General features: G+C 41.9%; 1 protein-coding gene across 1 annotated transcript in view; it reads left to right on the forward strand.

The window, feature by feature from the left end:
- The first annotated feature begins 775 nt into the window (after positions 1 to 775).
- LOC146553139 (neuropilin-1a-like) overlaps positions 776 to 26519 on the forward strand; it is a 96383-nt gene continuing 70639 nt past the window's right edge. Inside the window, exons 1-2 of the mRNA XM_085256110.1 lie at positions 776 to 1576; positions 2490 to 2664. Of these exons, the coding sequence (XP_085112236.1) occupies positions 1483 to 1576; positions 2490 to 2664 (269 nt within the window). The 5' untranslated portion in view covers positions 776 to 1482. The remainder of the gene's footprint in view (positions 1577 to 2489; positions 2665 to 26519) is intronic.

Genomic DNA, 26519 nt, shown 5'->3' on the forward strand with positions numbered 1-26519 from the left:
AATAGAACAAAAATGCTATAGCTAATGGCCCCTGAAATTCCACACTCTGTCCTCGTGTGCCATGACCCTGCACTTTGTTTTAGGCCTATTGTTGCTCTTTCGTTGTCAACATTGCCTTATTCTCATTCAAAGTATTTATTTTCCTACAAGTTTGGACATGTTCTCTGGGGATTCCATGACAGGCATTGTGGGAACTGTAGGACGTCATGCTTCACTAGATAAGACCTTTTAAAAACGTGATCACAAACTCCTGTAATGGACTTGAGTTTAATCTGAGACAGCAGTGAAGTTTCACTATATGTTGAATACTATTATACATTAGCATAGATCCATAGATATTAGTATATACTACTAACACAAAAATTAGGGTATAATATATCAACAGACAAAAGAACAACAAAAAACCACTCCAGATAACGCAGTTCTCTCCCCTGTCAGCTCTCTTTTCACAGAACAAGTTCAGTCTTTGTCAGTGTTATTTCCATCCACCCAAACCACCCTCATTAATAACGAAAATAGACTAAATATGCAATAGACGTGTCCCCAATATACTTGTAACTATTTTCAGAGGAAAGACGTGTAATTTAACAATTCAAGTATCTAATATATTTCATGAACGTATCTGGAGCAAACTATTAAATGTGGGATGTAGGTCGCCAACAAAGGACCGAATAAACCTCCCTCCAATACTTTTCTCCTCGTGACTACGTGTCAGATGTGGATTCTCGTTGGCTCATATGGTCGCTGTCCACACCTCACCTTACACCAGACCCACATGCCAGCCTGAGTTTGCGTGCGCATTTATCCCCGCGAGCACGCGTTGGGAGCGCAAAGAGGGCGCACCGGTGTCAGTTTGCTCCAGCCCCTTTGTAGCGGTCGGTCGCTGGTGGCTGCGCGCAAGGCGTCTAGAAGCAGAAATTTGGGGAGTGGAAATTCCGCTGTTACTTTCACGTCTTCCTGACATTTCTGCTGCGGCGGTCAGTCAGTCGCTGAGAGCGGAGAGAGGCGGAGAAAGAGCTGAGCTGAAATAAGGAGTGAAGATCTGGAGAGCGGCGCTCCGATGTTCCCCGCGGCTGGGTTTCCTCTGAATACCGTTTAACTAGTGATTTCTCTTTTTCCATTTCCCACTTGGAAGTATGTCTGTCGCTCCCGTTTGGTGTCAGGAGTGAGAGGTCTGAGCAAGAGTCGCAAGCTCACGGCTGCCACTTTTGACGATCGGATTTTTCCTTTTGATTCTTCGTCTTTTTTTCTGCATTTGGATTATTTTTTTTCCAGGAGATGCCAAGTTGTTCCCTGACAGACGCAGGGCTCTGCTGCTGAAGCTCACAGGATGCTGGGGACTCTACAACAACCAGATTTCTTACTTTGAGACAAATCTCTGTTATTTTTCCTGTGTGGACGTAAACTCTGGACGTTTACCCACCCGTTTGCCTTTATTTTTTATTTTTTATTTTTATGTTCTTTATTTTTTCATTTTAACAAATGTCTGTCTTGTGCTATCTAATAAGGATGCGTAGTGGATTGCTATTGTTCCTTTTCGCCCAAGTCTTCTTGGTTGCTTCGTTGACACAGACTGGTAGGTGTTGACGGGTTGAATGAATACATGTGGCTTGACAACAGGCAGTCTAGCTGAACGTTGATCCGTTTTACATCGTTTTGCACCATTGTTGCCTCTCACCTGTTATGCTTCGGCTCTCCCTTTGAGAGCACGTCCGCGGGGCTTCAAGTTAGACCACGCAAATACCGTTTTCAGTAGAATTCCTCCAACAGATGGAGGGGAAACGGCAATAAGCCACAAAATACACGGAAACCGGATTATACTAATGTATAATATAGCGACAGAGGCGCAAATTACCTTGCAGCTGCAAACTAATACACACAGTCACTGAGGCACAACAATTCACTGTAATAAGTTTCCTTATTATAATAGAAAAATTAAACAATTTGTCTTTGAGGTCTGTTGGCTTCATCCATTCAGAGACGCATTTTGGAGCTTGGCGCTTGTTGTCATTGAAGCATGATCTCGGCTACAAGCAATTCATCAAATCGTTCAGAGAGAAAATTAAATTTAATCATCCTGCCTGATTGCTGGCAAAGCAGCCCACCTCACCTTCATGGGCGTAATCACACCTTATGGTGCGGATGCAAAGGAACCTCACTTTATCCAACACCTTTTCTAAAAAAGTGTACGAGTGTAAAGTTTTAGAGAATTCTAGTGTGTGAATTTATAGTTCCAACGTGTGCCTGGCTTCTTGGCGCAAAAAAATATGTGTAATTTCTTTTTTAAATTTCTGCTCTAGCGGTGGATATTTGGATTTATGTGCCCAAGCTGGAGTTGTTAGTGTCCTCCTCACTCCCACCCCTGCGGTTGCACTTAAATCTTTTACACCAGAATGCGCAATCAGTCAACATTACAGTGCAGACCAGTGCCCAGAAAGTCAATTTATCTCCTCTAACTGAACAACTTTCTTGCTTTTTTTGCGGTGTAGATAAATGCGGGGGGAGCATAGAGATGCACGCCGCGGACTACCTGACCTCCCCGGGCTATCCCAGCGCCTACCCACCGTCCCAGCAGTGCGTATGGGTGATTACCGCCCCTGAAGCGGGTCAGAAGATCCTCATCAACTTCAATCCGCATTTTGATCTGGAGGACAGAGACTGCAAGTAAGAGTTCACTCCTCTCGCTCTTCTCTCTCTGCCTCTCCCACCCTTCTTTGCTCTCTCTCCTCAATTCTGCCTGGATACAGTGTGAAACTGTGCCACCTATTGGTCAAGGAGATAGTTGTACATCTGTTCCCAGGAAACGGGGGTGCAGGGATGAGATATGGCGCTGAAGGTGCTGGCAATTACTTCAGAGGAAATGGGCTTTGATGGGTTTAGTAATTCATACATGATAAGGAGGCAGGCTGGACGGGCTTTTAGCATGATTTTAGGGGGGAGCAAACTCTGCAAAACTGGCTGCATCCGCTTTTGATTAATGAAGTTCACTTTGCTCATTGCTGAAATGGAGAAAGTGTGTTTACTTTTCATTTGGAAGTAGAGTTTACCTGTTTGTACTTGAAGAAGAAACGCTTTGTGTGCCTTTTTGTATGCAGCGTTGGAATAATGATCAAATTTGATTTTTAAAATGGGTGGAAGGGCTGCTGTGTTGGTTTTTCTGAGGAAGATGTTGAAAGATAAACACAAGTCAGTTAATGCTTTTATCTGTACTCATGCTTCCTCTCCTGCTTTTTCTTGCGCTATTTATGAATCACAGTAACAAAAGAATACGCCAGTGCATCCTGATATCTAACAAACCATTTATTTCTTTAGGAAAGTTCCAGTTTTTGAGTTGCTGTGAAGCTTTTGTGCTTTTCTTTGTCTTCCATCATAGTTAAGGAAATATATTCGAGTTTGGGAGCACTGGTCAGACAAAACAGCGTAAGTGACGGGATGTTGTTTCCTGAGAACTTGTATTTTATATTTTTTATTTGTTTTTTGTTTTTTTGTTTTCCTTTTTGTGAAAATGATCAGCAAAATATAAATAAAGGTCTATTCAGCCTTATCGCTGTCACTGGAGGCAGTTTGGGTTATCGACTTTTTGAAAAAACATTCTTATAATGATACACGCACGCTGGAATCATTCATGTGTGCGTCTCATGGTGCTTTCCTTTGAATTACTGTTCAGAACCTGTGAGCAAGCACCCATGCAGACACCCTTAAGCCACCCTCTGTGACATAGAAACACACACTCAATTGTGCACGGCCGCACCACAACCCATGTGTTGCCGTTGTCCATAAATAAGCTTGTTTTTATGTCGGCTCCTCTGCCTTTTTTAAAAGCTCCATAAATGGCTCCTGTGTAAATCACGACTAGCTGTCCAGCGCTGTCTCACAGATGGGGTCCACCAATACTATTGGATCATGTTTCAGCACCAAGGGACTAATAAACCATTAGCGCTCGGGACAGATAGTGGATATCGTGTGTCTTTCGGGGGAATATACACCGTCCACTGTGCTGAAAGCAAACAAGCTGAAAAGAATCTCCTTTGGAAGCTAATTCTGCAGTGACCCTATTTTGTGTGATAACCCAGGGAGCAGTATAAGCATGCAATAATGCTGCTTAAGTACTTAATGAAATGTAATAAATCATGGCGATAAAATTTTCGACAGTGGCTGGCTGGCACTGCAGTAGATCTCGAACTGAACGTTATTGTCTCCCTAAATGACTTTTCCACAGGTTAATGTGCTGAAATAAGGCAGTTGTAAAATAAAATATTACAGTTTAATCAGGTTTTATCATGAGCAAATGGTTTTAATATTAACTAGAGACCATCTGGCTTCTGGTGTCGGGCAAAGCACCAACAGAGTGTGTTCAGGTTTTACGAAGATCACGTTTTTTATGTCCAAAAGGTGGAAAAGTGTGAAACCAGGAGGGAAATGGAAGCATGAGGTGTATTGATCGTGTTGCTCTTCAGTGTTATGGGATTGTTCATTTTAGCCACACGTGCCTGATTCCATGTCTCGCAGTCAAGAGAGCCAACGTTTCCACATTCTGATTGACGCGCCTGTGCCCGCTGAACAGCCTGACCACCCTGCAGCCACCTCAACATGTCATTTGGCTGTTTACTTAGGGGCCTCTCTGCTTTCCTTGATTGGTTTCATTATTTGTTGTGTGAGTTTATGTTGGATGATGATGGGGTGCAGCTCGTAGCTCTCTGACTTGGCAGGAGCGGTGTTGTTTTTGGGAACGAGTCAAATCTTCGAAATATGCCCGTCGAGGGGGGCCTTAAGCCTTTGGCAGCGCTGCGGTCCCACTTAAAAATTTCCTGAGATGATATCTTAGTTTTATTTCACTGGATGGATGGCACAGCGTCAGCTCCGGAGTATGATACGGCAGTTGGCGGGGGAATGAGTGGAAACAGGAACAGAATATAATGTTTTACTGTGAACCGAATGTCTGAAAAGTTGAGCGTTAATCTCTGTTGATAGACGAAGGCGGATGAGGCATTACACACCTGTTGTAGAACACCTGGGACAGCTACTGCTCACCTGAACGCCCTGTAGGTGCCATACATCACCCAGAAACCGTTTAGATTGTTCATAAAATCATGTTTAAGCTAAAAACGTGAAAATGTATAAACCTGGAAGTATTTCAGACTATCACTTTAAGACTCTGTTTTACAGTAGTGAGTAATATGCCATTAGAAATTAAACTAAAAGCTGTAACAACAGCAATTTAACACCTTTTATCAGCCCAGTCAATAGCTGTCATCAGCTGTTATCAGTCCAATACATATGGTCAGTAGCTCTGAGCTAGCAGGCTTAGTTTGCTCTTATAATCGATTGTATTCAACGATTAGTAGATAAAAAGACACGTTATACAAGAGACCTCAGGCAGGACGCAGTGAATATGGAATTTATACAATGGTAAATATGGTGAGCTAACAAACAGAGCTTTGTAACATGTGCTTTATGATGTGAAAGGAAGCAATTTACACAAACAGTACTGTTTTTCTCACCTTAGTCTATTAGCTTTGCTGCCTTAATGCATCCAAGTGCTTTTGTTGCCAAAGCCTACCAAAGTGCTCCGACGCCTGACCAAGTAGTTTGTTTGCATAAACCTAATCCTTTTGGTGCCTGATCCTAACTTAGCGAGTGAAATATAATTGAAATCAACATTTTTTTAAAAAGCCCCCTAACCGAAAAGACAGGTCTCAAACTCATGACTCAGTTTAAACTTGAATTGATTATGTTTCTGCAGACTGTTTATAAGCTGGCAACACAATTCACATTACCTTTACTCAGCAGAAAGACGATCTAGAAGCAGGCAGCTTACAACAAGTACCAACAGCTACGAAAACTGATCATTGATTTAGGTCTCGTAACACACAACAATAGTAAATGTATTTTGGCTAATAAACTCATTAATTTGAAATAGTGCAAATTGCCAATTTCATCTTCAAAGAAGCCAAGATGATGCATTTGAATGGTCTGCTATGTCTAATCAATAGTCCAGAGAGCAAATTGAGTTAACTATTAGAGGAAACAGGAAATCATCCAGTCTGAGAAGCTAAAAAGAACAAAAACGTGTTTTTTCATCTTTTTTTTTGTCTGATTAATGGCATAAATTAAACTATTGTCACTTACTTGTCTGCTAATCAACCAGTGTTTCAGTTTCCAAAGCACTACAATCATCAGTAACCTTCACAGCACCTTCACAGTGCTGGTTTGAAGTGTCTCGCTAACACACATTTGGAAATCCTACAAGGAAAATCAAGCCAGTGGCATTTAGGTTACAGTTTCTCAAATATCCCTGATTTTAAGATACTCTCCAAATTGAAATTCATTGTTGGAATGACAATCCCACCTCCTCCGTCATAGCATGTAGCCGCTTGCCCATTTCTCCCAGTCCCATAATTAAATTATTGGACCAAAACAGAACAAACATGTTCCACTGCTGTGAAGCATGTCTGCAGTTAACTAGCCAAGCAGAGAAACCATAGCAGTGCTGTTCCACGAGCGAACGCCGGCTACATTTCCGACATCTGTGTCACAAAATATCTTCCCCGTGCAGCCTCATGACCCAGGGTTTGTAATTATGATCCCTAATTACAGCATATGTAAAAATATATGTTTGTGAGCCCTGTTTTCTACAGGGGTGATTCATGAAGAAAGAAATCTGGGAGGAGCTGTGCACTAGATTTAGATGATCCATCAGTGTGGAAACAATATAGCTTTATCTGAAAAATAACACAAGTGTAACAAACACCATTATAAGCTGCTGTTATTTTAAAAGAAATAAAAATGGAAGCATCTTTTTTGTGGACTTTGAGGTCAAATAGATGGATCTGTGGTTCACGAGGCCATCGTAAGCTTCAGAAAAACAGTCAGTCTGTGGAAGTAAAAGGTCGTTGTTGGAATTATCACCCAACCTCTCAAGTGACAAATTCTGTGCTCGGTGAACAGACGAGAAGCAGTAACACTTTTTTTTCAGACACATTAAGATCCGACGGCTCTTCCTCTGTAGCCAATCTGGAGCCGCACCAGAACAAGACTTGTCTCACGTCCACGTCTGAAATAGCGTGGCCGACAAAGTGAATCCCCGCGGAGCGTGGTAAAATAGAGCAGAAGCATGGGTAAGGAACATGCGTCGGTGGCCGGATAATTTGGGACATCTTTTTAGGAGTTGGCTGAACTGTTGCCTCCTACATGAGGCTGAACTGGCACAGCGTGCACCTCACACATACACAGCACACACACAAACACAGGCAGCCTAAACTTTCTGTCACTTACATTAAGCCTCGTGTTCAGACGTCGATGCACGCTGCTACAGTACGCACAAACCACACATCCTCAAGCGCACATTCATACTGATGCATTAAAGGTAACTTCAAAAGGAAATCTGCCATTTCTATCTCCTTTCAGCGATGGATATTGTCTTTGAGTAATTTTGTTGTTCAGCTCTCATCTTTCTTTCATGTAGATAAATGTCCATAAAGAAAAATCACGCGCATAAAATGAAATAAATGATAGATTAAAGGGAAAATGTGAACCTAAAAACCTGGATAAGCATAAAAAGTGGGAAGGTTAAAGGCAACATACTGGAGCTCTAATTCAGTTTTGATCATTCGGATAGCAAGTAAGTGAATATCGTTTGGAAGGACAGAGTACTGAACGTGACTCACTGAATACAAAAAAGCACTGAGGCGATTTAGAGGCCTCTTTGTGAAACAACAGTTTCAAAGATTTGTTGAGTTTTGCTTCTGTCACCAACATTTTTTTTTGGTTACCAGCCACATCAAAGAAGAGACAAAGAAGAGGTCTGTCGTGGATTTCATAGCCCAATTTGGCTCAAATACATCTCCAGTTATATGAAAGGGACTCACATGACTCTTTGCAGTTCTGTGAAAAAGTATGACAATGCAGTGCAGTAACTTGAAGTGATTGTTTACTGTATGATTTTTTTGGGGGGCCCATTTTGCTTTACAACTTTTCTTCAGGCCATTGTACTTTGTGGGCATTTGTTTATGCACGGCTCTCTCTGAGGTCTGGACTTCGACTGGGCCACTTCTTCACCTTAATTCTTTTCTTTCTCAGCCGTTCTGTTGTAGATTTGCTGCTGTGGTTGGGATCACTGTCCCAACCACAGCAGCATAGGATGTGCTGCAGTATCAGCCAAGTTTTAGCTGTTGGACAGACATCCTCACATTTGATTCTAAAATACTTTGGTATGCAGAGGACTTCATGGTTGATTAAGTAACAGCAAAGTGCCCGGTCCTATGGCTGGGGGGGGGAAGCCCAAATCATCACCCGTCCACCACCATGCTTGATAATGAGGTTTTTGTGCTGATTTGCTGTCTTTCGTTTTTGCCAAATATGGTGCTGCACATTAAGGCCAAACATCTCTAATTTGGTCTCATCTGTCCAAAGGACATTGTTCCAGCAGTCTTATGTTCAGATGCAGCTTTGCGAAACTGAGCTGTGCTGCAAGGTTGTTTTTAGAGAGAAGAGGCTTTTACCTGGCAACCTTTCCAAACAAGCCCTACTTGTTCAGTCTTTTTGTAATTGCACTGTCACAACATTTAACAGTCAACATCATAACTGAGGCCTCTAGTTTGAGATGAAGCCCTTGGATTTTTTTTTTTTTTTTTTTTTGCAGTTTCCCTGAGCGCTGAATGGTCTGACTTTAGAGTGAATTTGATGAGAGATCCACTCCTGGGAAGATTATGGCATGTGTCACAATAAACCTGAATACTCCAGACCAGCAAACTGCTAAAACTTCTGCTTTTATAGAGGTGCCCATACTTGATGATGATCAATTAATCGAATGCATTTCATTAGCAGCACCTGGCAGCTACTTGGCCTCTTAATTCTGGTTGAAGCAGGAAGGTGCAAATAAAGAGAATTCAGATTTGGGATTTTGTGAAGTTCAGCTAGTCGCTGTTTCAGTTGGTGAACAGTTATAAACAGTCTTAACAATGCTGACCTTAGAGAGAACAGAGAGAACCAGAAAATCCAAAACAGAGGAAGCTATCAAAGCTGTGTCACATGACCTCAAGGCTTTCCAGCACCACCAGTTTAATAAACACACAAGTGGATTTCAGTGTGATTCATATGTGGAAAAACACTGGGGTTCTTTGTTTTAGAACTGGGTTACACTCCACATCACATGCACCCTGCTGCCAAGTTTTTATCATCATGTAGATTTTTTTAAAAGTGATTTACTACAAGTTCGTTGTATCGGTCTGCATTAACATGGGTTAAAAAAAGTAAATGAGTGTAAAATACACAAGTGAAAACTCTCCTTTCGGTGATGGAGATGAAACAGGGTATAGGGTCAGTTTGAGTAAAAGTAGGCACGGCTAAGAAGATAATTAGAGTAGTTAATCACAGCTGCAATTTGTGGACTGCCTCGTGATAATAAATAACATTATAAGGATATCTGTGTTTTTTTTTCCCTTTTCTCTACCCAGCAACACATTTAAATTTGATGCAGCTTGACATTTCAGGAACATACAGCGAACTCGTCATCGTACAGAGGAGAGGCTGGAGGGGGAGAGGAAAAAGGGAGAAAAATAGAGTTCCTCCAGAGTGTGACGGAAGGATCAGTTGCTCCTTACAGTTTGTCTCGAGGCAAAGCGCTTCATGATAAGTCAGAAAAATGCCCCAGCAGAGACACAGTCACAGGACCGACATCTCGTAGCCCGGAGGTGTCACATGAATGGAAACGTACTGTTAGAGGGCATTTGTGTTGCGTGTGCAATGGTTGGTGGAGCTCGTGTTTTCAAAGTTGATTTCACGTTCTCATTTCTATTATTATTCCCAGTATGTCTCACTTATTTATATATATATTTTGCTGAGGCATGGTTTGATGTGAATAAATGAAGAATGGATCATTGGAAAAGCTTGTTTCTTTTCTATTTTGCAGGAACATTTATTTCAATGAGGAGAGATCACTTGGAGGAATTGAACATGATTTATTAAGATAGAGAAAATAAAGTATTTGGGGATTAGACTCCGATGGCCCATCATGGCTGAAAGGAATCCCAGCGGTGATAGGATTTAGAATTAGGACCCCACGGAGTCGAGACGCTGGTGGTGGTGGAGAAGATGGAGATTATGGGTTGAATAGAGCTCTGGCTGAGGTGTCTGAAGTGGAGATGGGGAGGAAAATGACGGAGAGCACAGATTTAAACCATGCGACGCTGAGGCTGATTGGCTCAAACAGGGTGGACAACTAGATGATCGGACTAGAGTAATGGTGTCGGTATTGATTCAAGATTCTTTATTCGCCACATGCATAGTTATACAAGCATAACACGCAGTGAAATGTAACCTGACTCGCTCCTCGACTTGTGCAAAAGTACATAAAGTGAATTAAATAAGAATAGACAATCTGAACATTTTACAAAATAGACAATATGAACATATTTCAAATTAAAAGAATTTGAAATGTACATTGTGCCGGTGGGTTTAGAGTGTCTAGAAGAGAGTCCTGTCTCAGTCACGTATGAATGATGTGAGAGGGCGGGCGTGTGTGGTGTTGGGGGGGATGTTATGGTTTAGGGCCCGGATGGCTTGGGGATAGAAGCTCCTCTTGAGTCTCTCTGTCCTTGCCCGGATGATGCGGAACCTTCTACCGGATTGCAGAAGTTGGAACAGTTTGTTGCCAGGATGGGACGGGTCCTTCAGGATCTGCGCTGCTCTAGTCCGGCATGGGAAAGCCGTAGCACAAAAGCAGGCAGATCAGTGATTGCAGATCTTCCTTACTGAACTTATGCATAAGCTTCATTTAGTTGACCCCAGTGTTTTAGGCAACAACGAAGAAGAGTCAGCAAAACTAATATAGCTTTAAGGCAAGACCAGTAAGATTTAAGGTAGATCAGACAATATTATTGTCGCTTTGCAACCCACATTTTCACTCCACTTCTTCCTTTACGTGGCGTGTCCTACTTAATCATTGCCATGTCTGTCGTTACTTATACTTGCTCCGTCCTGTAATGAGGTCTTGCCGCTGCTATCTCCTTCTGCATCTTTCCTTTTATATGTATGCACATGGAACGGCTGGGAGGTATGCTCTCCTCCCGTAATGGAGGGTCAGGGAGGCCCCAGGACAGAGCTAGGCAGCCAGATATAAATTACTGCAGATGGAAATAACTATAGAGGTCCTGACTGAAATACGCTTTATTGCAAAATAAAATAAGAGAAGAAAGTGTGATGGGCAGCGACACTGTTACACAGACTGAAGGAGTGTAGGAGAAGCTTGTTTGGGCTTTTTATTAGGTGCTTTGAGGAAACAAACCCTGGTATAAAATAGATGGTAGAATCAAATTAATGGACGCACGCGTTTATGGATGGGCCGATAAAAGGATGGAATTCAGTGTGAGGGGAATAAATGTCAGAATGGATGGATAGATTGACAAATGATTGGCAAGATATGAGTGTTTTTGATGAAAAATTACATATAGGCGACTGAAGGGATAAAATCATTTCTGGGTGACTGAGAGAAGCATGACACGATTAGTGGATAAAAGGGTGTTTACCGAATATATGAATACATTTGAACAAACTTTGTTCCCTCCTCTTCTGAAAGTGTGCGTTTATACCACTTCAAAACACGTCATCTTGAATGTCATCCTTTGTTTTGTGGCTTTAGACCGAGGCGTCGCTTCATCCGCCCCGCGCTCTGAATTCTCAGCATTCACTCTGACTTTGCCATTTTCAGAGGAAAAATAAAAGCCTCCCTTCCAGATGGTTGTATTTTTCAGCTCCACAGCGACCACACAAAACAGGAAGGCTGAATGTGCTGCTGTCACTCCACGAGTGACTTGTGGCCCAAAAAATCGAGGCGGGAGCCTTCAAAAATAATTTAGCTGTTTGTTTTTGTGTTCTTTTGTGATCTGTAACTTTAAAGCACAAAAGCACAATGAGGATTAAGTCAGCGTCATCATGTTTGCATTCTGAATGAACAGTTGTAGTGCCTTATGTAATATCATTTCCATTTTTTTCAGTAATGCACAAACGAATTTGTGATTTCTCGAGTACATTTGTAGAAATGGCAGGCACACCGGGACTATTTAAACTTGTAAAGCAGACCACCTTAAAGCTGGTGGTTGTTTTTGATTGTAAAGCCAATCTCATAGTGGCCCCTGACAGTCCTCAGCCTCCACTGCAGGATGCATGTGGGTGCAGATGGGGGCAACAAGAGGCCCCGGGAGCAGTGGACTCGCGTGCCTCGGTAGAGTTGCGTGGTAGCTACACAGAGAGTGACGGAGAGCCGAAGCCGACAACCAACACCGTGGTTGCATGCTGAGAGATCCTCAGCGATACAGAGACAAAGACTTAATGTTCCTTCTACAGATCTAACAATAGCTGCAATCATAAAAAACTGCATGCTTTCTCCTTTAAAAAAAATGAGCACTAAGCTTCAATAGAAATAGAAATACACACTGAGGACTGAAAGTTTGATCGTTTAATCCTGTGTGGTCAGAAAAAACGTTCAGCTTTTTATAGAAAAGGGAAAATCTGCTTCATAAGAAGAGATGAAGATTAAGCCAAAGGTTAGAGGGTGAAGTGATAAAAGCAAAGAAGGATGAAAAAGAGATCAGAAGGGCACCAATATACTCAGAGAGACAGCGAGCGTCATGCTGGTTGGCACGGTCAGTCTGATCCTGACCTCAGCGACAGACCTCTCACTGTTTCTCTCCACCTCCTCCACCCTCAGGGTGTCCTGTCACTTGTTTGATCCAGTCGCCTCCTGCCATTACTTTCTTTTTCTCTGTCCGTCGTCTTGCTCTCTTCTCCCTGTGAACTCAGTGTGCACTTGCTATGTTTTCATCCCACGTTCTCCCCTGCTCGCCATATGCTCTCCCTCTCTGCTTGATTTGACAAATGATGGCGAACTTTAAACCGTGTGCAACCTGAGCTCTCGGCCCTGTTTGACAAAAAACAAACACAAAACGATAACTGGCCAAATTACAGCCTACCAGCATTTGCTTTTGTCTGAACCACATTATCATAGAAGACGATATTTGCGAAGGTGTAAGAATCGGCTTTTTAAAAAAAGGGTCGTGAGCACCCAGAATAACTGAGATGTAGTGGCCTTAGATAGAAATGTGTGCATACACAACCAGAAAACAGAGTCCTTATCTCTGTTGTTTACCAGATATTGCACGTAACCTCTCAAAGATCTCATATATTCATTAACTGCAAGCCATGAGCAGGGGTAACCTGACAATCTAGGGTGAAACTGAGTTTTCTGTTTTCATGCCTCCTAATTAGGAGCTTCAGATTAAATTTATAAGATTATGAAGGATTTAGAAGTTTTGATAAGCTCATAGGAATCATGCAAACAACTTTAAGGACACCCTGCACTCAAAATAAAGTCATGCAGGGAAAAAAAACAAGGAATACAAGGAAACCTCTACAAAGAGCATAAAGAGACACCTCAATCAAAGAACTCAGAGCTTTGAGTTATTTAACGGTGATTGTTTGGTTGATTGGATCTTTTTGAGGCCTTTAAAAGAAAAAATAAAGATTTCTTTTAGGAAAAACACACCGAAGCACTTTACAATAACTGACAGATAGATTTACAGAGCTGGCTGGTGCGAGGTTTTTAGAATTTATTTAGCTGTGAATGCAATAATTGACATCCACCATTTAGTACGAACAGAGGTTAAACACTGGCGAACAAACAGACTTTCACCAGCTGACTTCTCTCTTTCAGCAGCAAATATTTGTGTAATAGGAGGAAGGGTGAACTCTGAATCCTGCTATTGTTTCTCTTATGTAAGTTAATATTGTTTAGATTTGCCTTTTTTAAACAATTACAGGCCCCGAATTCTGTGAATCAGCTCTCACATATGGAAACACTGATTCACACTGACTGTATCAAGGCAGGCATTAAACAATAGCGCACATACCAGCTAAGCAAACACAAAGTCAAGTGCGTGCACACACACGCGCGCGCAATAAAACTAACAATATGTTGTGAATGTAATCAGAGCCATTGTGGACTCATCAGTGAACTACACACACAGACAGACACTCACACTTTCACACACAAATGAAAACACATGTCAGATTAGATCCTTAACGAGCAGATTAGCAGGGAGAGAGCTTGCAGGGGGGAGAAAGGGGCAACCTAGTCGACAATGTCACACACACACAGCTGCAATCACAGGATTTACAGGACACACTCGCTGATACACTCCAGATGTCCTCAAAGCAACACACACTCACACACTTATACATCAGAGGGCATCAGAGGGCATCCATCAGAGTAAACAGCTGGATTTAACGGTGATGATAAAGCTTCTTTTGAACTCTTTTTTTTTTTTTTTTTTTTTACAAAGCTTCTGGCTGTTATCTAATCTTCTGTTCAACTTCAATATATCTGATACACAGTAACCACTAAAATGACAGATGGTAGTGAATAAATGTGTCATAAATTGCTGGATGGGTTGAATAAGTTTGGCGATTTTTATCCGAAGAGGTGTTTAAGTATAAGCATCGCCTTTAGGATTATATTTCATGGGGTGCTGGTTGGGTATGGCTTCCTTTAAATCTTAAGAGGCTTTCAGGTTTCAGCTCGGCTTAAGTGATTATTCAGGTTTGTTTCTCTGAAATGTTGTGTTGCAATCAAAGTTGAAATCTGCTGCTCTGTATTTTTGTACAAATGCAATATACAATCTCTTCATTTTTGCCCTTTACTTCTGGATTATTTGTTCCTGACAGCACATAAGAATCTACTTAAGACAGTTTTTCTGGATTGAAGTCCAGCCAGAGCAGCTTTCACACTTCAGCAAAGGTCTCAGGGAAAACGGGGTCTGGCCCAGCAGTTGGCTGTGGTGTAAAAATGCCCCTGTGTGAACTTTGAAACACCTCTAAAATAGGATTCCCAGACATGTCTTTAGAGAGAGAAAAGAATCCTTGTGATTTGTTTGTTAAATGCATAAAAATCAAAGCGGCCGCACTGCTCCTCATCACCAAACGTAACGACTTCACTCCTCGTGCTTCAGTTTCAAGCCGACTTCTGTGAAAACAAGGACAGGTCAGGCTCGGGATATGAGGGTTAGAGGTCAGTCAAGGGGTCAAACTGTGTTTTGACCCCCTTCAGGGAGGACGAGCAGCTTGAGAGGCTTTTAAATATGCGTAACAGGGAACCAGCCCTCAGTGCAGCCTGAATGGCAGTTCAGTCGCGCGATGGACAACGGCCTTTTTCTTCTTTAGCTTGTAAAGGAATGTGTTGTATCTGTCTGGGTAGAAACATCCAGAGTGACCTCTGAATGAGACACGCAGGCAGAAGATACACATCTTGCGGGCAGATGATAAACAGACGGAAATGTGTGGGAGGCATAAGCAAAAACACACAGATATATGCACGAATTAAAAATTAGACCAATGCATGCATGTATGAATGAATGCATTCATTGTGTTGACCCAGCCCAGCTAACAGACACATTTGGGCCTAATCTGAGCTACGTGCTGCACTTACAGCTCATTTGCAGCCCAAAAGTGTTGAGCTACGTTTGACATGAACAACAGCAAATATTTTGTGAGCTACAGTGCTGTAACCTACCTGACATTTGGCCAATATAAGGTGAACCTGCGGCTGAGTTAAAGCAGCCAGACCAGAATCGATGCCACCATTCAAGTTCAAATGTGGCCCCAAAGAAAACCAGTGATTTCTCCCAACACTAGTTGCTACTATCTAGAAAAACTTTGAGAATAACTTGATTCTTTACTTTCATGTGAATAAACTTTAGTGCAGTGTGTCTGTGTCTTTCTTAGTTTAACTTTTGCATACATTGCAAAGCACAGTGAGTGGAGGTAGGTGACTCTGCATAATGAGCTGTAAGTAGTTTTGAATTAGACTGATGAATCAAGGAAACTCCCCAGGAAATGCTGCATTAGTCACCAGAGATATTTTATGCTGTTCTTTGCTAACATTTATTATAGTGCACATTTATGTGAGCAATAACAGGCAGTTGCTGTGTTTAGATGAACAGATAAGACACGTCGGTTATAACTGCCGAACATTTTTATTATGGGAAATGGCGATTAGTGTTAATTGAATGAGGAGAATGTAGTTCTATTTGGCTCTTTGGAGAATGTGCATCAACTTTTTGGTTGTTGAATGATGAGAAATGTTTCAGCTTTCCAATTAGAACATGCTGTTGTTTTAAAAACTCTAATCCTATTGTTATTCATCTTGCTAAAGTGTTAGCGTGGAGCTCCAGAAACATTAATCCTCAAATAACACGAGACTCATTTGGGTGTTTATGTTTTTATTACTGAAAAGCCAATTTTGCAAATGGGCTAATCTCCATATAACTTGGTTTATTTTCCAAATGTTAGTCATTAAGTCCCAACACCAGGAGGCAGTTCTGCTCGGCATCATCTTTCTGTCAGATTGAAGACTGTTTCGCAGCCTCTGAGTGTTTGCTCTTTATCTCTCTATCTGCCTCCATGTCTGTCTGTCAGCAAGCGTCCATCGCTGCACACTGAACAATCCCTGCTAGAGTTTCTATATTTGTGTCTGAATAGGGCTGGATAATTAATCTCACATGTTTTTGGAAACTAGAGAGGAGAATGTATAGCGGGGAAAGCCTCTCTGTGAATGCAAATGAACTTGTCGAGTGCTAACGCATGTCAAAGTGCAGTGGAAGTGACAGTGTGTTTATTGCTTTGACCCCGGATCACTTCAGAGAGGTGAGGATTGAGTGTCGGTTGACAAAGGGTCTTTTTCCTCCCAAATCTCTCAGGTACAAAGTGAGAAGTTTGGAGTTTTTCAGGATTCAGACTCAGAAACGCCCTGCTGTGTTTATTGAAGTCTAAAGTTACCCAGGCATACTCAGGATGTAGCAAATTTTATGAAGCTGATTAAACTTTATCTCATTTTCTGCGCTCACAGGAAACACCTGGATTTTTATTACTTGTATAAAACATACAGGCTTTAGCTCATCTTTTTTTTTTCTCATAAAACAGAAGCACTTCGAGCAACGGAATAACTTTCCGACTCTCCAAAATGTCGACTCTGACGTTCGTTCTTTTCACCTTTTCCACATTAAACACAGACGAGTTTGCAGCAAATCTCATTTCATCCTTCTGGGTCCCTAAACAGTCTGTCTAAGAAAGCGGAGGGGAAAATGGTGTTCTCTTTCCCCTTTCTGCCGGATTAAGGCTTCCTAAATGAGAACAAATTCCACCTCCTCCTCGCCTCCGTTTTAATTTCCCAGAAGGATTGCGCTGCCGTGGCTTTGTATCTGCACGGCCGAGGTGAAGGATGAGGATATTCATACTTTGGCTGCTTGGCCCAATTTATTTTTTGGGCAAACTTCTTGTGACTGTTTAATCCTATTGGCTTAAATTGGATTTGCTTTAATATGTTTTCTCAGTTTTTGAGATTCATCATCATACCTCAGTTACAGAGTCTCATGAACAATTTGTCATCTAGGACCAAATTTGCATGTAGGTTCAGGGTATTTGATTAGCAGCCATGGCCATTGATCATCTAAGTCTGTTAGATGTGAAATGACTCTTGTGTTGTGATAAGTGTGTCCTTAACTGCTGAATTTGAGAGTTAGGTCATTTTTTCTGATGCTATTCTTAATCTCAAGGCTGGCATAAGCTGCTGGGTCGGGTAGAAGTGATGAATTATGTGACACCACATATTTTACTTGTCACTGTAGACTTGCCAACCGCTTTCTCTAAACCCTTACATGCATAATCTTTGGACCATGTAAAAAAGGATATTCAAGAAGCAATGATACACGTTTATCAACACATCTGGTGAAGAACCAGCACAGTCTCACAGCCAGGCAATTTTCTCCTAGCTGGAGTCCTCTGCTGATGCACTGTAACACTGAGAGCAGCTTTTGTCCTGGTTAGCACAGCTTGGCATCACATTTTAACACCTTCAGCACCACTATAGCACCATCTTTCCATGTGCAGTTTTTCTATTGTAGAGTCAGTTAAAGAAGCCCCGTTAGGAAGCTTCGAGCTGAGCATTCATAGCCTAACCAGCTTAGTGACTGTCAAACTGAGGACATTGGGATTGACAAGTTGCTAGCCAATGAGCACTGCCTGGATAATCCTCATTTCTGACTCTAAAGACTTCTGACTCGACTCCAAAGTCTTCTATGCAACCAGAACTCTTTTGGCACCAAAGAAAGCGCTTCAACATTTGCTTCACTTATCACACCCAGAAAGTTCATCGTTTTCTATCAAATATCAGGTTCGAATGAAAGGAAACGGCGAAAACAAATGGGAGAAAAATCTGTCTCTCTGTCGATAGCCGACGACACCGCTATTCTGTCACGGTGAACGGATGGGAGTCGGGCGCAGACTGAAAGTCACAATTAAACAGTTCTTTATTCACAAAAATACCAGGTGCAGAATATATGCAGGTGGGGAGAAGTCGGGGGTGCCAGGATCCACAGGTCCTCTCACACTCATATTCCAAACACAGTTCCACACGCTCCTTCCACACTCGCTCGCTCCGCTGGGGGGAAATCTTCACACAGCCACGCCAAACAACTCACGCTCAGGGTTCCAAAACGCAGGGTTAGAGGTTTACAAGAGACGGAGGTCACAACCAGGAAACAAACTCGCGAAGGAAAGCTTTTCTAATTTTCACAAAGCCGGGATTTTACACTAACGTGTCTAGCACAATCATTCAGCGACAAGAGACTCCAAGTCCCGGCCTTAAGATGTGGCATAGAAAGATTCAAGATCTTTCATTTATCACGTGCATAATTATACAAGTACAACACACAGTGAAATGTGTCCTGATACGCGCCTTGACTGTGCAAAAAGAGAGAGAAAACATTATATACAGTAAGTAAAGAGGACATTATGTGTAGGCAGTGAATGAATTATATACATTAAGATAATTAAATTAAATAAACAATCTGGAAATTTACAGTTCAAATTTGGGAAGCCAGAGGATCAGGCGTGATATGAGAACGTGATAACAACGAGTCTCGTCTTAGCCAGTTATGGTTGATTGGGGAGGGGGCATGTCCTGATTTAACACACGGATGGCCTGAGGGTGCCCAGATGGTGCCAAACCTTCTGCCTGATTGCAGAAGTTGGAACCGTTTATTGCTGGGGTGGAACGGGTCCTTCAATATCTGAGCTGCTCTGGACCAGCATCTCCTGGTGTGAATGTCCTGAAGCGGGGGAAGAGCAGTCCTGCAGCAGCGTTCTGCTGTACGGATCACTCTCTGAAGAGCTTTTTGTCCTTGACACAGCTGTTCCCATACCAGGATGTGATGTTCTGCGTGAGGATGCTCTCCACAGCGCCTGTATAGAAAGTCCTGAGGATCTCTGGTGAGACCCTGAACTTCCCTAGTTGTCGTAGGTGGTACAGGCGCTGCCTAGCCTTTTTTGGACTAACATGATAGATGCGTGTTTGGAAACAGGTGTGTGGGGAAGGCAGAGCGGCGAGAGAGAAAAATGTTAAAACAAACACATGTCGCCTTGTAGGGCTGGATCAAGGCATTGACGCCAGAGCTCGAGCTTCTCTCTGTGACACTAATGGCTACTGAAAGATTACAGCGTTTGATGCACTGGGTTGAGAATACGTTGGAAGGCCAGTGGTTTGCATGCCTGAAAGGATTTGGTGGCATCTAACAGTCATGTTGCAGTTGTACCGAGTCAGTCTGTGACAGTGGGGCTGTTAAGGAATATATTGTGTCAGTTAGGGAGAACCCAATTTTTAAAAATGGACACGTGTGTTGTGAGTAATTGGATGGCATGAATGCAAGTGAGTATTTATGCAAAATACGTGAGCGTGAGTAGAAGAATGACTAAGAGTATTGTAAGGAGATGAGTTGAGCTGCAGCGAGTGAGTAAGACAGCGAGCAGGAGATGATGTCGATTTCTTGATGAACACGGAGGAGGTGATAAACGCAGAGGGATGGACTGGTGTGTGTTTGTGATGACAGGTGGCATCGTAGTGTGTTTTCTGCTCACGCGCTCAGACACTACACACACGCACGCACACACATGTCCCATCTGTAGCCTCCCAGCAGAGCGACTGGTCAGGCTGAGTTTATCGGTTAAACACAGAAACCACTCATGTATTACAAAATCGGAACATTGTAGCCTTCAGCATCCCCCCCGTGTGCGCTTGCGAGTGTGTGCGCATTACTCACAAGGACAAAAATGTCTTCACAGAGTCACACTGTGGGAGCTTGGCTTGCATTTAGGGATGAAAGCTGTTATCAATAAGGAAAGCCATTAAATTAGTTGACTCGGTTTATAGTTGAGGGTCAGACGTGTAATTTAGAGATTCGAGGTCAGTTTAAATCCTGGGAGAATGAGCGTAAGTCTGTTTTCTGAAGCAACAAAAACACTTGAGAAAACAATGTTTTAATGGACAGTTTTGAGTTTGTGTATTCAAGAAGCTTGTTATTGACAGATGTTCAGTGGTATGCACAAAATCCGAGAGAATTTGGGGACCACGTTAGAACATTTATGTCCTTCCTCACATATTATTTTTCCAGTCAAGCTTAGACAGCACTGTGTGGTGCCCCCATTGTTGAACCAACAGGGAAGTTCTTCAATTGGCCACTTAACCTCCTAGGACCTGGCGTCCACATATGTGGACGTCATATTTTGGGTTGTCTAGACCAAAATACTAAATTTTGCTCTACAAGGGCCTGATATCCATTTACGAGGACATTATACTGCCACTGTTCTATTGAAATTCTAAATGAATATCCTCATATGTGGCTCTTGGAAACAAAAAACAGGTTAAAAAAAATCTGGTAATTCTTTGTTTTTATATTCATTGGATCCCAATATGTCCAAATATCAAAGAGAAATTAAAAATGTATGCCACGGAAGAGCTCGGGTCTTAGGAGGTTAAAGTTGGTTTTGCAAATCACACAATCCATTGACTCCCATGTTAAACTGTCCACAGCAGAAACAGTCATTCTCCTTGCTTGGTACAAAAACAATTTTAGCTTCCACAGTTTTGTTCTCACTCCATATGTTTTCTTAATGTACATGTCAATAGTTGAGCTGTATCAATAATTAATAGACTTATTTTTTTTATGATTAGGCGTGTAGCCTGTTTGTTAAGTGGTATTTGGTGGGCAAACGCACTCTCACTCTCAAAGCGTAACGTTTTACGCTAGGTGACAAATCGTCAGTATATTACGGTTCCGGCCACCCAACGTGTCCCTAAATTACGAGTTCAGAAAAATGAGGAACATGAGAACCGTTTGGAATGAATCTACATGTACGTTTATTTTACTTAAATCACTTTGGAAAACACTATCTAACACGATTGAGGTGGTGGTTAAGATTAGGGATAAGGTTAGGGCTGGAATAAATCTATTCGATTTCATCCACAGTCCGGCGTGTAGCATAGGAACGCGGAAGGTCACCTTTCGCGTTCTCGTGGAATGCCTTGGGACGTGACGAATCGTCAGTATATTACGCGTTGGGAGTGCATAACCTGTGCTAATTCAAGTCATACATCTGTATGTGATTTATATGAATGTGCAATATGAATATTACCAAATTATTTGAATTCTATGGTGGAGGAAACTATGGCTGCACCTTGCTAAACAAACTAGCATGCATTAGCTCATAATTTATTCACCTTCTTCAAGTATGCTGACTTTTGGCTCCATAAAGACAAAACAACATCAGCCAAAGTGCTAAAATCAATTCAATTCAATTCAATTCTTTATTTATTTGTCACATGTAGTTATAGCTGGTACAACATACAGTGAAATGTTTTTTCTGGCTAAAAAAGTACTCCCAATCAATGTGGAACTTCACAAACCAGTGAGCAACATCCATTATTTACACCTAGTTTAACTAGATACACCTAGGAAATGATGCACAGATCAAATGTAGCATTCAAGGTGTGTGCGCCATCGTTTCTGGCGTACAAAAGTCCTAAATGACTCATGAACAGGAAAAAGGATGTAACAGAAGAGAACTTCTGATGTAAAGGCTGCTGACAATTTTGCCTTGTATTCAGTGCAGTTCTTGTTTACAAAGGCAAAGGGAATTTGCATTGACGGATATACAGTTTGGCAGCTTTAGCTGCTTAATACATTAAAAGTAGATTTGTTTGGGTGTGAAAGAAAAAATGTTGCATTATGCAATTTTCTTTAGGCCCGTTGGACGATGATGCATGACAATACCTGTTAAATTTAGAGAATAGGGCATGATACCCTTTTAAAAACAGAGTACTGTCTTAGTGTTATCGACACAATGGCTCTCAGCCTGCTGCTGAGTCCAAAAATATTTTGCTGAGGTTGTTAAAAGGCTAATGAAGGAAATCACTGGATGAGACAGTGCATGAGATGGGTGCTGTCGGAGAAAAGTGGGCATGCCAAAAAGTTTATTACAGTGCTTGATCAAACTTTACCACCTGAAAATGACTGAAAGAGAAGCTTTTGGAAGAACCTTTTAATGTCTGGAGAGGAAGGTGGAGCGCAGTGTTTGCACAGAGGGATCCAGAAGAAAGGAAAGGGATCTGGTTAAAATAAAGGGATGTCAAAGAAGAAGGTGTGACGGCGCTCTGCAGAAACACTGAGTCATTCCCAGCTTCAGCTTCGCCTTGCAGGAGGTGAATGTAGCAACAGCTCAAAGTTCACTCTGTAAATGCTCCTGTGATATGTTCCAGATGTGCTGTAAGAAGTTAGCCACAGGGGTAATGCAATACAACGCAGCACCATGAGCATGTTAATGAGTTGTAATGCATTTGGAGAGCAGAACAAGGGTGCATGCTTACAATTCAGCACTCCAGTAGCTTGGGAAAGAGGTGAGAAGGAATTCGGGGCTGTGTGAAAAATTCCCATTCCATGTCTGGATCTTATTTATTTTAAGTGGTAATCTGCCACATCCTCATTTGTGTTAAATTTGGCAGCGCTGGGTGAACGAAATGGTCACTGTTCTCAACAGTTTTCTTTGCACTTACCGTAACAGAGATTACTTATCTGCGAGGGTGATACTGTGACACGTTTATTTGTTTTGCTTTAGCTGGTTTCTCAACTGAATGGAAATTATTTTTAATCAGTGAAATCGCATCTTTGTTTTCCCAGTTAGGCCTGTTAGAAATTTTGCTAGCCGCCCCGTTTCCATAGACTGTACAGAAAAAAATGCAAGTGCATGTTGTTATTGCACATAAATAACAGACATATGGGACTAGCATAGGCCAAGCTATCCATTTTAGCTGCTGCCTGTGCTGACACGCCCAGACTTTAATCTTTAACTAAATCCACACAGATGAGCTATAACAGCAGCTCACCCCCCATACGAGTGTTATAAAGGGAGAAATTAGCTACTTTGTACTAAACCTTTGTACCAAGCTGTAAACATGTTATTTTGTTGAAGTTGGGGATTTTAACAGAGGCACACATGAGAATTGTCTTAGAGCCTCTAGTGGCCACTGGAGTAACTGCAGTTTTTGACACCTCTGCATAATCGTTATTTTTCAGTTGCCCATTTCTCATCATTTAAAATATAGCGTTATTGTTACTGCTGTTAGGTTAAGACCACATGTTAGGTCTCAACTTTGTTCAGTTTTAAAGCCAAAAGGTGGAAAAACAAAGAAGGGGATGCCACACCGCGCTGCCACAAAGGGCCATAGGTCGGACTCAAACCCTACTGCACTCCGACCGTGTGGCATATGGTCACCTGCTCACCCAGCGAGCTGAACTGGCACTCACAGTCTCACCGCTTAGTCATTTTCTTTTGCAGTTAAGACTGTAGCGTCCTCGCCTTATAGATTTTGTCAGGTGGTTATATATGTAAGATGAATATCTGTAAAGACTTTCCAAATGAATTCATAAACTTTCAATAATCATAGTCTCCAAACATATTTAGAAACTTGAGAAAGTGCATCCAAAATAGAGATGCAGACCAGTTTAATCTTAACCTTCAGCTTCTTTCATCTTGTAACTTTTGCAATCAAATCAAACTGTAATTATAAAAGTGACAGACCTGGCTCCTTGGGGCACACTCCCTTAATTTTCTGAGGGGGGAAATTGCACAAGTATTAGCTTACACTGAATTTTGTTAAATTATGAGTTCTTTGTGCTATAGAGTGGACAAAAAAGTCGCACATTTCTTATGAAACTGTTTAATTCTTGAAGCTCCTGCGACTTTATTATCCACCTCTTCACCTTCCTCTGCTCTTCTTCTACTTGCTTATTAACCTTCACATGCACTTCCTGTTCTATACATGACGGTCAGTAAGTGCATCCATTAATTGCTTAAAATGTTAATTTAAACATCTGCTCTTGGGCCTCCAGATGGAATGCCAAGCATTTTTGCCCTTGAGCAAGGCATTTGCCACGGACAGCTGCATTTGGAGGGCATGAATAGCCGGTGTGGTTAATGAGTGATGTGAGGGGATGGAGAGGAGGCTGCAGGGCTGAAGACTGAGAGACTCTCCTTAACTAGAGTGTGAAGAGACAGACCCACTTCATTAAACGGGCTGTCTGTGCAAACACTCACTGCCTGCAGGACTGGCTGCAGTGACTGAGGGAGTGAGTATAGCCATCTGCATGCAGCCACACACACCAGACACACACAGTTTCTGTGCGCCTCGCTCTCCCTGTTATTTTATGAGCCTTTCTAGGGGAGGACAAGGGAGGGAGAGGTGGAGGAGCTGGGTGGAAGTTTGATGCTATGAATAAAAATGCCATCACCTACACATCACCGTCGGCACTAAGACTTTACAAGTGAGCACTTAAGTCCATTTCTCACCGGGCATGTAAAGTCGTCTGTGAACGCATGCAGAGCAAGACCAGAGACAAAAGGAAAATAAGTCAGAAAAGGAGAAAGAGCAGATTTTGTACACCCAAGGCGAACGTATCCCTGTTTAAACACAGAAAACCTCATCTGTCCCCTGAGCTGTCTGAGAGCTACTGTAAATTTCACAACATTAAAATTAAAAGCATTTATTTTTTTTTTATAAAATGCTGCTGTCTTTTCATAATCATGTTTTTAGAGGTTTTTGCTGCCGTAATAGGCGTATTAGTTAAATAACTTGGGGCCTGTTAATTCACTGAGCTTAGAGAGTCTGCGTCTGGGCAGCTTTGGGCTTTGACTGTGTTTCTACTTTGCCTGCTGGTGTAAAATTCTGAATTTTGTGGCATTTCTTTGGCAACTGATCCTGTATGATTTCTTTACAAATATGTTATTGTTAGCTGGATGAAAGTACAAAGCCATTGTCCTTAAATGTTTGCAGATTTAAAGGTGTCCTGGGAGAGCCTGGTCTAAAATGAGCCTTTATTTTACCTTGTTATGCTGTGTCTCCTGTCTGTCTGTATTTCCACTTTTAACCATCTAATAAAGGCAAGAAAAGCTGTTTAATAAATCCAGTTTACACTGTTAGAAAATAAAATATCCAAATGGTATTTTTTTTATAATTTACTAAATGACTTTTGCTCACCTGTTCAAGACCTTACCTATAATCACCGCTATGATTTGTAAGATTTGATCTAGAAACATCCTCACATCTGTGCACACTGATGCACAGGAGCTTTGTTTTTCCCTCACCGTAAAGACAAAGAGACCAAAAAACTTTAAATCAAGATGTCTGCATCAGATACAGGAGAGAAAACAAAGCCCTGCTGTCAGACTCACGGGGAGACTCTTTGAAAACTACTACCTAACAAGCTCTCTGCCTGCACGCTAATGCTGTTAGCCATCAGGAAAATCATCAGTCAGCAGTCTGAGTCAAGCTAACCGTCTAGACGAGCTCCAGTCAAAACCCACCGATTAAGTTTCTGTGCGAAAGCCATAGGTGTGTTTATCGTTTCTGGTTCAAACGCATTAAACTGGTCATGGTTATCTGGGGAAGCTTGTTTTTGTTTTAAATATGCATCACTGTGGGGAAGAACTCTGATTTATGTGAGTCTTATCTACGAGCTTCTGACCAACAAGCTGCTAAAGGAATATTTTCATATTCGTTCCAGCTTCCTCAAGAAAACTTGTCTGATAGGTCAGAGGTCAAACTTTGCTTCAAAACAAAAACCCTAGAGCTCTTATGGATTTTCTGTCTTACTCAAGGACGGCACAGCCAATCACGTCCCACTTCTGCCGCTCTTTTATTTTACACATATCAGCTCCGATTCTTCTTATTCCAAATTGCCTCACTTGCTGCCTTGAAAGGATGAGGCTTTGTACATCATATATTACTGCTGTGCGAAATATTTGTAAAGCACTAATCAAAACAGCTACTAACGCTTTCAGACACTGTAGAAATAATAAGAGATACATGTCAAAACAAGGACATGAAGAGCAGAGTATAAAAAGGCCAACAAGTGAATAGTGAGTAATGATTTTTTTTTTCTTTCACATCCTACATGTTCTGAGTGCCGATGCTGGAGGCAGTCTGAGCAGTATAGCTGATTTCCAGTGGGTTTTCCCGTCATAACAGCCAGACAGGAAATTTAACAGTGTTTCCCACACACTTAGATTGTGTTTGTGGCGTTTAGGATGAGGCCGACCTCTGTGTGCAGCATCCACACGCTCTTAAATTATTATTAAATCCC

This window comes from Mchenga conophoros, linkage group LG18 (assembly GCF_057382185.1).
Source record: "Mchenga conophoros isolate Kocher_MC1m ecotype Shallow Benthic linkage group LG18, M_conophoros_male_GT1.1, whole genome shotgun sequence".
Classification (NCBI taxonomy): Eukaryota; Metazoa; Chordata; class Actinopteri; order Cichliformes; family Cichlidae; genus Mchenga; species Mchenga conophoros.